This window comes from Lithobates pipiens, unplaced genomic scaffold, assembly GCF_037356315.1.
Source record: "Lithobates pipiens isolate NorthernLeopardFrog02 unplaced genomic scaffold, aLitPip1_a1.2 Scaffold_19, whole genome shotgun sequence".
Taxonomy (NCBI): domain Eukaryota; kingdom Metazoa; phylum Chordata; class Amphibia; order Anura; family Ranidae; genus Lithobates; species Lithobates pipiens.
The window spans coordinates 147,757,675-147,770,667 of NW_027507764.1; the positions used below are offsets into that span (position 1 = coordinate 147,757,675).

Below are 12,993 nucleotides of genomic sequence, written 5' to 3' on the forward strand. Positions count from 1 at the left end.
GGAGTGGTGGAGGACACTCAAAAAAGTCCTGCAAGCAGCATCTTTGAGGTGCTGTAGGAGCGGTGTATATACCACTCCTACAGCGCCTCTCTGTCCATTGAAATCATTGGGCAGCACCACTGCAGCGGCGATTTTCCGGCACTTTTAACCCTTTTTCGGCCGTTAGCAGGGGTTAAAAGCTTTACCGCCAATGCCCGTCCACTCCAGTGTGAAAGTGCCCTACGATGCTGCTCTAATTAGGCCTCATTATGCCAGTGCTGTAGTTATCCTTAAAGTGTTTGTAAAGGGAAAAAAGTAACCAACATGTCATACCCGCACTGTGCAATGATTTTGCACAGAGCAGCCCGATCCTCCTCTTCTCAAATCCCCCGTCGGCACTTTGGGCCCCTTCCCCTTGCCAAATGCTTCCTATAGCAAGCTGCTTGCCATGGGGTCACTAGAGCATGCTCGATCTCAAGCCGGGAAGGGAGGAGGGAGGATGGGAGTCGAGAGCGCTGGCCTGGGACCCCAGAAGAGGAGGAAATGGATTGCTCTGTGCAATACCATTCTAAATAAACAATGCCGTATGGAATATACTGCCACAGCCAAACCAGCTGTGTCCAAAAGACACAGAGAGCGTGGCTCAGTCCTGCCCCTGTATCACTAGCTTGAATTGACAGCTGTGGGAGCCAACGGCTCCTGCTGCTGCATCTCAGCCAATGAGGTGGTAGAAACCGAGGAGAGCCTCAGATCTTGTGCACATTGCTCGATTGAGATCGGGCTTAGGTAAGTATTGTGGGAGGGCTGAGGAGGTAGCTGAACACAGAAGTTTTTTTTTTTTTTTTTAACCTTCATGCATAGAATGCATGAAGGTAAAATACCTTCAAGCCTTTACAACCACTTTAAGGTCCATATTATACTAAAGATATGGTCTTTAGTGACAACTCATCAATGACAGGATTGCTAAAGGGGGCTAAAAACACCCCCATTCATCTATTTTTACTGTGTTGTTCCCTCACTAGTTGAAACACTACAGAGTTTCCCTGGCTGTCAATGCCTTTCTGTTCCATCCAGGGAGTGTCTTTCTTGTGCTCTCTAGCAATTTTGCCTTTAGTAAGTTGTCACTAGCAACAGAATCACTAGTGTCTTATAGAGAAAGCTACTACTGGTACAAACGGTCTCTCAGAATTGTACAGAGAGACATAAACAAACACACAGTGTGCTGTAAATGTGAGGTAACTGGTTAAACACCATGAGAAAGGAAATAAATACTTTTCAGTATAACTGTTGGAAATTATGAGTTTTAATACAGAGTACTTCTGTTATCCCCAGTTGAGGCTATCTACCAGAAGAGACAAGGGAAGCATGACTGCTAAAATCACAATGTGGTGGAGGATGCGGGCATGGGCGATAAAAAATAATTACTACTGCTGCTCAGCAGGAGGCTACCAGAATTCAGTAAAAGGTCCTGGATGTTTTCAAGGGCATTGTATGACAACTGGTTACCTCTGCAGCAGGCAGCCCTACACACAAAACATATGTATTTGTTTTAGCTAATTACATATGGAAACTAGGCTTAGTGATGTTTATGCTTCAGTTCTGCTCTTATATGAGTGGCAGTCTTGCAAATTACACTGTTTAACAATGGTATAATTAAATCGATACACGTTGTAGGAGCTTATATTGTGACTGGTTTATTTTAATCGGCTATATTGATCAGCTAAAATGTAAAAACCTATAGCCAAAACAATTTTCAGGTAAATCCTTCAGCAGTGGAGGTCAACTTACTTGATATTGGAGGCATCAAGTACGGCTTCTGACATCACTAAAGGGCCTCACATAGTATCCTGTAAATTTAATTCTACAGGAAGCGGACATAGACTACAGACATTTAACAGAAAATGGTCACACACTGCAGGCATAGTATAAAAGTTTTGATAAAAAAAAAAAACTGGGGGCAAGCTTTAGAATATAATCATATACTGGAGGCATTATATGAGGCTTCTAGGAATCACAGATATTACACCCGATTACAAAAAAAATGCTTCCATATTTGTGCTTCCTACAGCCCCTTAAAAACACTTGTGTCACATTTGAATTCTCTCTCAGCATGATCCATTAAAAACATCAGAAAAAAAGATCAAAGTAATGGGCAGAACAGAAAAGGTACGATAGTGTGAAAGAAAGAAACCAAGCCCAGGGGCGTTACTAGGCGGCAAAAAAACAAGGGCTTCTGCCTGAAGTCCGAGCCCAGCACCAGGTGGGGGTGTTGCCTAACTGACGCACCCCGACCTGCCTGATGCACACTGATCTACCTGACATACTGACCATTACACTCACTTTCCTGACATACACTGACCTACCCAACATACACAGACCTACCTGACACACACTGACCTACTTGACATACACTAACTCACACTGACCTACCTGACATACACAGACCTACATGACATACTCTGACCTTTCTGACGTACACTGACCCCACACTGACCTACCTTTTCAGTATAACTGTTGGAAATGATGAGTTTTAATACAGAGAACTTATGTTATGGACTTACCTTCATATACAACCCCCCTTCCCCAGTTGAGACTATCTATCAGAAGAGCCAAGGAGAGCATGACTGCTAAAATCACAATGTGGTGGAGGATGTAGGCATGGGTGATAAAAAAAGAAATTAATACTGCTGCTCAGCAGGAAGCTACCAGAATTCAGTGAAAGGTCCTGGAAGTTTTCAAGAGCATTGTATGACAACTGGTTACCTAGAGTCCTCTGCAGCAGGCAGCCATACACACAAAACCTATGTATTTGTTTTAGCTAATTACATATGGAAACTAGGCTTAGTAATGTTTGTGCTTCACTTCTGCTCTTATATGAGTGCCAGTCTTGCAAATTACATTGTTTAAAAATGATTTAATTAAATCAATACAAGTTATAGGAGTTTATAATGTAACTGGTTTATTTCAATCTGCTATATTGATCAGCTACAATGTAAAAACTTATATCAAAATCTATTTTCAGGTAAATCCTTCAGCAGGTCAACTTGCTTGATTTTGGAGGCATCAAGTGTGGCCTCTGACATCACTAAAGGGCCTCACATAGTATTCTGTCAATTTAATTCTACAGAAAGCTGACATAGACTACAGCCATTTAACAGGAAATGGTCACACACTTTAGGCATACTATAAAAGTTTCTATTAAAAAAAAAACAAAAAAAAAACAGGGGCAAGTTTTAGAAGTTTTAGAATATAATCATATACTGTAGACATTATATGAGACTTCTGGGAATCACTGTTATTACACCCGATAACAAACAAATGCTTCCACATTTATGCCCCCTACAGACCCTTAAATACACTTGTTTCACATTTGAATTCTCTCTCAGCATGATCCATTAAAACACATCAGAAAAAAAGATAAAAGTAATGGGCAGGACAGAAAAAGTATGATATTGTGAAAGAAAGAAATGAAGCCCAGGGGCGTTGCTAGGTGGCAAAAAAACAGGGGCTCCATCCCGAAGTCTCAGCCCAGCCCCGGGTGGGGGTGTTACCTACCTGACGCACACTGACCATTACGCTCACCTACCTGACACACATGACATACACTGACCCACACTGACCTACCTGACATACACTGACCTACCTGACCAGACCTTAGGTGACGTGACCTCCTCCTGCAGCTAAGCCATAGTGTGCGGCACGCCCATCACAGTAGAGTAGACAGCAGGCACTCCAGGCAGCCAGAGCCATGACAGGACAGGAGAGAAGAGAAGAGCCGCCCGCCCGAGCGCCAGGTGGGGATCTTCTCACAGTGGCTGCATTGTAATTCCCGCCTTCTGGACATCACACGTCCTGTTGTCCCTGCATTGGACCAGTGGGACATCCATCATAGGTGCTGCAGGCTCGAGAAGGCGGGAATTACAATGCAGCCACTGTGAGAAGATCCCCACCTGGCACTCGGGCAGGCGGCTCTTCTCTTCTCTCCTGTCCTGTCATGGCTCTGGCTGCCTGGAGTGCCTGCTGTCTACTCTACTGTGACGGGCGTGCCGCACACTACGGCTTAGCTGCAGGAGGAGGTCACGGCACCTAAGGTCTGGTCAGGTAGGTCAGTGTATGTCAGGTAGGTCAGTGTGGGTCAGTGTATGTCATGTGTGTCAGGTAGGTGAGTGTAATGGTCAGTGTTTGTCAGGTAGGTTAGTGTGCGTGTCAATCGGCTGAGCTCGGGGCCAGATCGGGCGGTGCAGGTGGCTAATAATAGAACTGTGTATGCTCTAGACCTGGGGCTTTTTGAGGATCCACTTGGGGCTCCAGGCACCGTCAGCCCCCTCCCAACTACTAGAAACTTGTCTAAAGATTATATTTTTTTTCCCTGGATAGAGTGAGAACCTTGATAAGGAAAACACAGACTATTGTTAGCAGGGCATCTGAGGGGCGCACGGTAGGTGTCCAGAGGCCACTGACGGCTGTTGGTTGGGCCCTATGCCTTTACTGTACCAAAGTCAGCCATAGATGGATCAGCAGGAACCGTCTGAATTTCAATTTCATGTATGAACAGGCTGGTTTTACTGAAGTTGATTTATCGATCAATTTCAGTATACCAGCCTGTTGGGTTTTATTTGTTCGATTGCTGATGGCAGTGATCACTGTATTCTGATGTCTGGGAAACCTCCCACTGTCAGGATACAATAGATCCATGGGAGGGATTTCTGACTGTGTTAATGGGGGAATCAAGCAACTTTCTTTCCTTCAACCCGTGGTTGGAAGAAAGAAAATTGCATAATGTATGGCCTGCCTAAGACTAAATGTGCGCTCACTAAAAACACATAATAGTTTTGCTTTAAATACCATCATCTTACGTACATGTTACTGTCTGGCCAAAAAAGTGAAAAACCTGAAGCAACTAAAGAACTGGGAGAACTTTGAAAAAAAAAAAACTTACAGATTCTCTTTTCCCTTGGGATTTGCTGTGAGAACGAGAACGGGAAATGTTGCTGAAAAAGGAATCCTTCTTCCCGGCTGACAGTGGAGGGGAGTCTGTGTGGTCACGGCCTCCAGGCAAATTCTCAATGCTCGGAGATGAAGTGACATTTTTGGAGCTCTGGCCTAGAAAGAAATACACAGAAAACAGCTTCAGAACTGAAACTTACAAGAGAAGTTGAGCATATGTACTGCTTTGGGGAAAATTTAATGTAACACAAATGCTTAAGGAGAAAAAGCCAATGTGAGTAGAGAAGGAAAAAAATGGTAGCCTGCAACTTCTGAAACAAAGCAGCTCTTACTGATTACACATCACAAAATCATTTGTGAAATATTACACACAGGATAGAATAGATCTCTATATTATAATACAATGAGTCTAATATAAGAAAGCAAAATGTAGACAAATAAATCTATCATAAATAAAAAATCCTTAGCCTGTTGGGTACCCTCCAGTTCTTATACTGTTTTTTAGCATTGCTTTTGTGCTGAACTCCGCTGCAGCCACTGAAATGTCAACAGCAATATCCACAAACAAGCTGCTGTCAGCTGCATCATTTATAGAAAGCTGTCACCCTACCTGACAGTACCACAGTTTGCAGATTGGGAGCCCAGGCCCAAACAAGCTGCATTGCCAGGGAGTCAGCAGGGCATGTTGCTAGACCATAATCAGCATTACTGGTATCTATACTGCATAAGGGCAGGGATCAGAGCTATATTGAAGGATAGATAGCACAGTTCTGTGGGAAAAGTCTCACACCTCCATAATGGGAAAATTAAAATATTATCTGGCAGATCATAGGCAACAGCCCCCTTTTCCTAAATTACTCTTAATGGTTACATACATTTCCTTATTAGCAATGTGATGGTTGAGTTATTTCATGAAATCAGGCTACTGTAAAGCCTAATGTGTTACCAAACCCACATCAGTAAAATCAGTCTGTATATGCAGTAAAGCATGCTTGTTATACTCACTGTGAACCCTAAGAGGTTAATCCTGCACATTTTGTAAAAATAGGATTTTTAAACAGCTTACCTGTAAAATCCTTTTCTTTGAGGTACATCACGGGACACAGAGCCATAGTACTTACTATGTGGGCTTAATAGGCCACTTTCAGGTGCTGGACACTGGCACACCCTGAATTAAAAAGTGCCCTCCCTATATAACCCCTCCCACTGGTGGAAGTACCTCAGTTTTGTAGCAAAGCAATACACGTGTATACCAAGAAGGGAGGGACCTCTGTGTCCCATGATGTACCTCAAAGAAAATGATTTTACAGGTAAGTTGTTTTAAAAATCCTATTTTCTTATTGTACATCATGAGACACAGAGCCATAGTACTTACTATGTGGGATGTTCCATAGCAATGCCAACTGAAGGGAGGGAGACATAACAAATGTAGGGCACCAAGAGAGCAGAGAACTCATGCTGCAGCCTGCAGTACACTGCGCCCAAAGGCGCTATCCTCATGACCTCTCACATTCTACTTGATAGAATTTGGTAAATGTGTGAACTGAAGACCAAGTTGTGGCCTTGTAGATCTGAGTCAAGGAGGCTTGGTGATGCACTGCCCAAGAAGCACTAACAGCCCTGGTGGAGTGCACTTTAATATGAAAAGGAGGAATTTTCCTCTTTAAACCATAAGCTTGAACAATCACTTGACGAATCCATTTAGATATAGTAGATTTTGACGCTGCCTGTCCTCTTTTAGGACCGTCTGGCAAAACAAAAAAAACATCTGTTTTACAAATCTGACAGGTCACTTTCAAATAGACCTTGACTGCTTTAACCATATCAAGAGAATGTAGTGATTTTTCCTTCACAGAATGAGGCTCTGGAAAAAAAAGAAGGCAGAGCAATATCTTGGTTTAAATGAAAACCTTATACTACTTTCGGTAGGAATTTAGGATGAGGTCATAATACAACCTTATCTTTATGCAGAATCAAATATGCCTCTTTACAAGAAAGAGCAGACAACTCTGATACTCTTCTAGCAGAAGATATGGCAACCAAAAAAAAACAAATTTCCTTGTCACGAGGAACAAGTGAATATCTCGAATAGGCTCAAAAGGCTGCATTTGTAAAGCTGATAGGACTAGATTTAAGTCCCAAGGGTTAAAGGGGGAACTAACTGGGGGGATTAATCTGTGTTACCCCCTGAATAAACTTACGAACCAGAGAATATGAAGCAAGTGGTCATTGAAAAAACAACGATAAGGCCGACACCTGGCCTTTAATAGTACTCAAGGCCAGCTTCATCTCTAATTCCATTTGTAAGAATTCAAGGATCCCACCTATGACATATTTTCTGGGGTGCCAACCCCTGGATTCACACCAGGAGACATATGCCTTCCAGACTCTATAATATATGATTCTGGAGGCCGGCTTCCTAGCATTAACCATAGTAGAAACTACTGAAATTGACAGCCCAGGTCCTTTAGAATGTGGGTTTCAATAACCAAACCGTTAAATTTAGCGTTTGTAAGGTAGGATGGAATACCGGACCTTGCGAGAGAAGGTCTGGCCACAGTGTTAGGGTCCAAGGGTCCCCTACCGCCATTTTTATGATCTTGGCAAACCAAGATCTCCTGGGCCATGCCGGGGCCAGAAGAATCACCTCCTTCCCTTCTTGCCTGATCCTGCAAAAAAAGCCACGGAAGCAGCAGAACAGGAGGGAACGCATAGATCAGTGACAACTGATCCCAAGGAAAGACCAAGGCAGCTGTTCTGCATGCCATCGGATGCCTTGTCCTTGACACAAAGTTGTTGATTTTGTTGTTGAAACTGGACGCAAACAGATCCACATCCGGAACCCCACATTTTTTGGCATATTGACAAAAAGATGTTGGGATGAAGGGACCATTCTCCCAGGAACAATTGTTGGTGACTCAGGTAGTCTGCCTGACAATTCTCTATCCCTGGAATGAAAATGGCCGATAGGCAAGGAATATTGATTTCTGCCCAAGAAAGAATATGATTCACCTCTCTCTGGGCCACACAACTTCTCCTGCCCCCTTGGTGATTGATGTAGGCCACTGCTGTGGCACTGTCGGATTGAATCCTGACAGGATAATTCCGTAGTCTGAGCCTCCAGGCCTCTAGGGCCAGACGTACTGCCCAAATTTCTAGAATACTGATGGGCAAGATTCTCTCTGAGATGGATTATTTCCCCTGGACAGATGCTTCTTCCAGGACTGCTCCCCAGCCTAAAAGTCTGAGATCTGTTGTTACCACCTTCCAGGTGACTATCAGAAAGGATTTCCCTTTTTGAAGATTCTTGGATATCAACCACCAATTGAGGCTCTGATGCAAAGTCCAGAGCATGGACTTTGCATCAGAGCCTCAATTGGTGGTTGAAAAGTCCAGAGCATGGACCTTCTTGTTCCAAGTAGATAGGATACTGTTTTGTAGCAGCCTCAAATGAAACTGTGCATAAGGAATGGCCTCGAAAGAAGCCACCATCTTTCCCAACAATTTCATGCAAAGACGAATAAGAAGGATTCTTCTTTGTTTTGACCACCTGGATCAGTTCCTTTATGGAATGGATCCTTTGCTGGGGCAGAAATACCCTCTTTTGGTCTGTATCTATGATCAGCCCCAAGCAGTGCAATCTCCTTGATGGTTTCAAGGAGGACTTTTCTAGGTTGAGAATCCAACTTAGGTCTTTCAGGTAGTTGACTGTGGTGACCAAAGTTTGGTTTAAGCGGGCTACCGATTGATCTATCAAGAGTAGATCTAAGTAGGCTAGTATTGTTATACCTTTGGCCCTTAACCTGGCTAAAAGTGAAGTCAGGATCTTTGTAAACACTCCAGGTGCAGTAGCCAGTCCAAAAGGTAGAGCTACAAACTGAAAGTGACAATTTTCTACCTCGAAGTGCAGAAATTTCTGATGAGCAGGGAAAATCGGCACATGTTGATTAACGCCAGAAGTTCTCCCCCCTGTAGGAACGAGACTACTGATCGGATTGACTCCATGCGAAAGGAACGGATGTTTAAAAACCGGTTTAGGCCCCTTTCACACATGCGGATGGTATGTCCGTATTTCATCCATCCGTTTGCGGATGAAATACGGGCATACATTCATCCCTATGGGATAGCGGGTGTCTGCGGATGAGCATCCGCAGACACCCGCTATTGTCCGCCTCCGCAACTGTCCGATTCTGCAGACGGAGGAAAATCCTATTTTTCTGTCCGTCTGCAGAGCGGATCGGATGAACACGGGCAGACGGTCCGTGCTCATCCGATCCCCATAAAGGAAAGCGGAGAACTCACAGGGCGGTCCCTGCACAGTGTGCGGAGACCACCCTGTCCGCCGCCGGCTCAGCGGGGACAACGTAGCGATCCCCGCTGAGCGAGCGGATCATCACGGGGCGGATCATTACTGATCCGCCCCGTGTGAAAGAGGCCTTAGATGTTTGAGATATAAAATGGGTCTGACATCCCCATTTGGTTTTGGAACTATGAACAGGTTTGAATAAAAACCCAAGCCTCACTCTTCCAAAGGAACCTCTGATATCACCCCTTGAGATAATGATCCAGAGCAAGAAAGAGAGACTTCTTTTTCATTGGATCTTTGGGAACGTTTGATCTGAGAAAACGAGGATACGAGAACTTTCAGAACTCTAGTTTGTAACCTAGAGAAATTGAGGAGGCCACCCATCTGTCTTGACAATGTTCCCGCCAGACTCTTGAAAACTGTAGAAGCCTTCCCCTCACCCGAGCGAGCGGGGGCATCCCTTCATAAGGAGGCTTTAGTATTTTGTTTTGTGGGCTTCCTCCCCCAGGTCCTCTTTTGGCCCGGGGACTGACTGAGAGGTTTACCTCTAGAATCTGACAGTGGAGGCCGTTGAGTGCCCCTGGCACTGAAGAAGTACGTTTAAAAGTACATTTTTAAACTTTTCCTTGACTGGTAAAAGGGAACTTTTCCCATTAGAAATTCTTTGGATATACTTATCCAGATCATCTCCGAACAATCGTCCACCATGAAAAGGGAAACTGGACAAGAGCTTTTTGCATGGTGCTTTGGCTGACCAATTTTTCAACAATAGGATTCTACGCACGTAAACCAGCCCTAGCATAAGCCATGAGGCCTGGAGAACAGAATCTCTCATAGCGTCTACTGTGAAACACCGGTCAAATATTGGGCCTGCTGATCAAGAATAACTTTGAGTGCATCTGTAACTTGGTCCGTTAAGGACTGAGATAATCTGATCACTACCAGTGCAGGTTGAACGACAGAACCCGTGAGAGAAATATAGTTCTTAAAAAGGAATTCCAACTTCTTATCCGTTGGATCCTTTAACATCTGAGCATTGTCAACTGGACAGGACAGGTTTTTATTTACAGTGGATATAGCAGCATCAATTGCTGGAATCCCCCATTTTTTATAAAAGTCTTCCTCCATAGGATAAAGTATAGAAAACTTTTTTGGAGGGGAAAAATTGTTTATCTGGGCATTCCCATTCAGAATACATAAACTTCCTTAACCACGCATGGATAGGAAAAGAATGATCAGATTGGGGAGGCTTTAGTGAACCCAAACCAGACTTGGGCTCATCAACTGACTGCACTGCTGGCATTGAAAAAGTAGAGTGGACCAACACGGTGAGAGATTGTACCAACAATCTTTCCTGCGGACCTGATATTTCTGTATCAGGTTCCTCAGACGCAGAGACGTTAGCCTCTTCCTAGTCTTTAGAAGGCAAATCATCTTCTCTTACTCCTTGCACCTCAGAATGAGGGTCCTGAGCAATGGAATGGGACCTGCAATGCTTAGCCCCAGTCTGCAATGCAAATAAAGCATCCATTTTTTGCTCCAAGCTTAAAATGGTTTAAGAAAAAACATCCTGAGTAATATATGCAGGGTCTGCAGTGTCAAGATCAGCTGCAACACTTGCCCCTCCTGATAGCTCACTCTGATCAGCCATATCACTCTCAGGGGATGATGACATCTTTTTTGAGACTGTGTGACTGTAGAAGTCTTGCTAGAGCCCCCTTTTGAGGTGTTTTTTTTTACCCCCCTTCCGCTCATAGCCCGATGCACACAGAAGAGGTACTATCAGAAGGCCTGCATCAACTGCATGAACAACAGTCCAGCTTAATTGCTGCTATTAATGCTTAGCTTTATGCTGTAAATGTGTCAAGGGGAATGCCCGTATCACCAAACCTTTTAAAAAACCACCTCCTGCTTCTGTGTCCCTCCAGCAGCATTAACAGAGACAATAGTGCCTTTTCAAAAGTCTCCCTTCCCATGCTGGACATTGATGATGCCTACACAGCGCTAAGCCCCCACCCCCCGTTTATGGCCCCTCCCGTTTAAAAAAAAATTAATTTTCCCATGCTGCTGACCCTATGGAGGATCCCAGGCAGAGGCAGGCATTGCGAGGGGGGAGCCAGAAGCCGCTGAGCAGCATCCCTGTGTGCATTTTTTTTTTTTAATGGCACTTTTTCCCCTGAGAAGAAGGGGGAGAAAACCAGCTGTACATGGGGCATCTAGTGGGTAGAGGACCCCCCCCCCCCCCCTCACTCAGGCTTACAGGAGGACTTCGCTGCCGAACGGAGGAGGAAGAGCTTCTGATTCTTGGATCACTTTGTGGCTTTCTGAGAAGCTTGAGACACGTAAGTGCTCAATACAGCCCCCACTACAGCCCCCAGTGATGACTACATAGGCATGACAACACTTACAATTTTAAAGGAGACATTCATAAGAAAATGTTGAAATTTCTTAGAAAACTCCATTTACCTTTTCCTGCCGCAGGCTTTTCTGTGGTAAACCAACAGACCCAATCTTCATCCTTCACGGTGGGTTCCGTTAAACCTTAAGGAGCAGGGGATCCTAGAGGAAACCCACTATCCTAGGCCTGCAACAGCACCCTGCCAGTAAAACTTTATGGCCTCACTACCAAGGGTCCAGCTACCTAAAAGAGAAGCATTCACAGGCAAAACCTTGTTTTTTTCGGCTACGAGGGCTGGGTACCATTCAATTTGGCCAAAAGAGACACTTTGAATGGATCCAGTCAGCATGGCTAGCCCAAGCAAGGATTGCTCCAGTGGAGCTCAGCACAGCACATCTTCACTCGTGACCAACATCGTAGACACGGACAAAAAACTGAGGTACTCCCACCAGTGGGAGGGGTTATATAGGGAGGGTACTTTTTAATTTAGGGTGTGCCAGTGTCCAGCACCTGAAGGTGGCCTATTAAACCCACATAGTAAGTACTATGGCTCTGTGTCCCGTGATGTATGATAACAAAAGGCTGTTTGATCCTGTCTTCTCTATTCCTCCCCTTCTTCCACAGTCCCTAATCCATCTCCTGATAGTACAACGCCTTGGGGGCACTCTGCACATGCTCAGTTTGGTGTGTATTGCTAGAGATTGTTTATTTTTCCCTTGGGAGGGTGCATGTGATCAGAACAGGGCCAATTAGCACTGTCCAGACAAAGGGTCAGGAGTCCTACAACCTCATAGGACAATCAGGAGGAGAATGAAAACTCCTCCTACAAGCTTTAACAAGACACTGATAGAAGTCACAAGACTGCTCTAACTGTTAAACGGACTTTAGCAGTTTATATTTACAAGCTTTAACCAGCGCTCAGTCTGACACCGATAGAAGTCAAACGACTGCTATATACTGCTGATTTAGCAGTTTATATTTACTAAAATAATTGCATTTCCATGTTCTGTGTACTGTGGGAGACCACATATAGTGAATGCAGGGTCCTGGGTTTAGTCACACTTTAAGCCCACATAAAGCAACATGCAGTTGAAGTCTACATAAAAAATATGAAAAAATAATAACTCAGTGTATTCGATCAAGTTCATTCAGATGACAATTTCTTTCAACATTTGATCATAAAAGGAATTTACACACAAGGCCAGTCCGAGAACTACACTAAGTTTTGACTGGAGTTGAAATTGCTATGAAGAATCCTAGTTAGCCATTTTTGTTACCCATCTCTAAACTCGTTCTATCTTATCAATATCTTTTTGTAAGTGAGGTCTCCAGAACTGGACACAGTATTCTGAATGAGGTCTTA

The 12,993-nt window shown here is 44.2% G+C and overlaps 1 protein-coding gene across 5 annotated transcripts in view; it reads right to left on the minus strand.

Annotated features, from left to right (window-relative positions):
- Positions 1–12,993, minus strand: part of TBC1D5 (TBC1 domain family member 5) — an 802,157-nt gene that overhangs the window by 112,401 nt on the left and 676,763 nt on the right. For all 5 annotated transcript variants that reach the window (XM_077491382.1, XM_077491385.1, XM_077491384.1 and 2 more), the window contains one exon: positions 4,919–5,082. In XM_077491382.1, the coding sequence (XP_077347508.1) occupies positions 4,919–5,082 (164 nt within the window). The remainder of the gene's footprint in view (positions 1–4,918; positions 5,083–12,993) is intronic.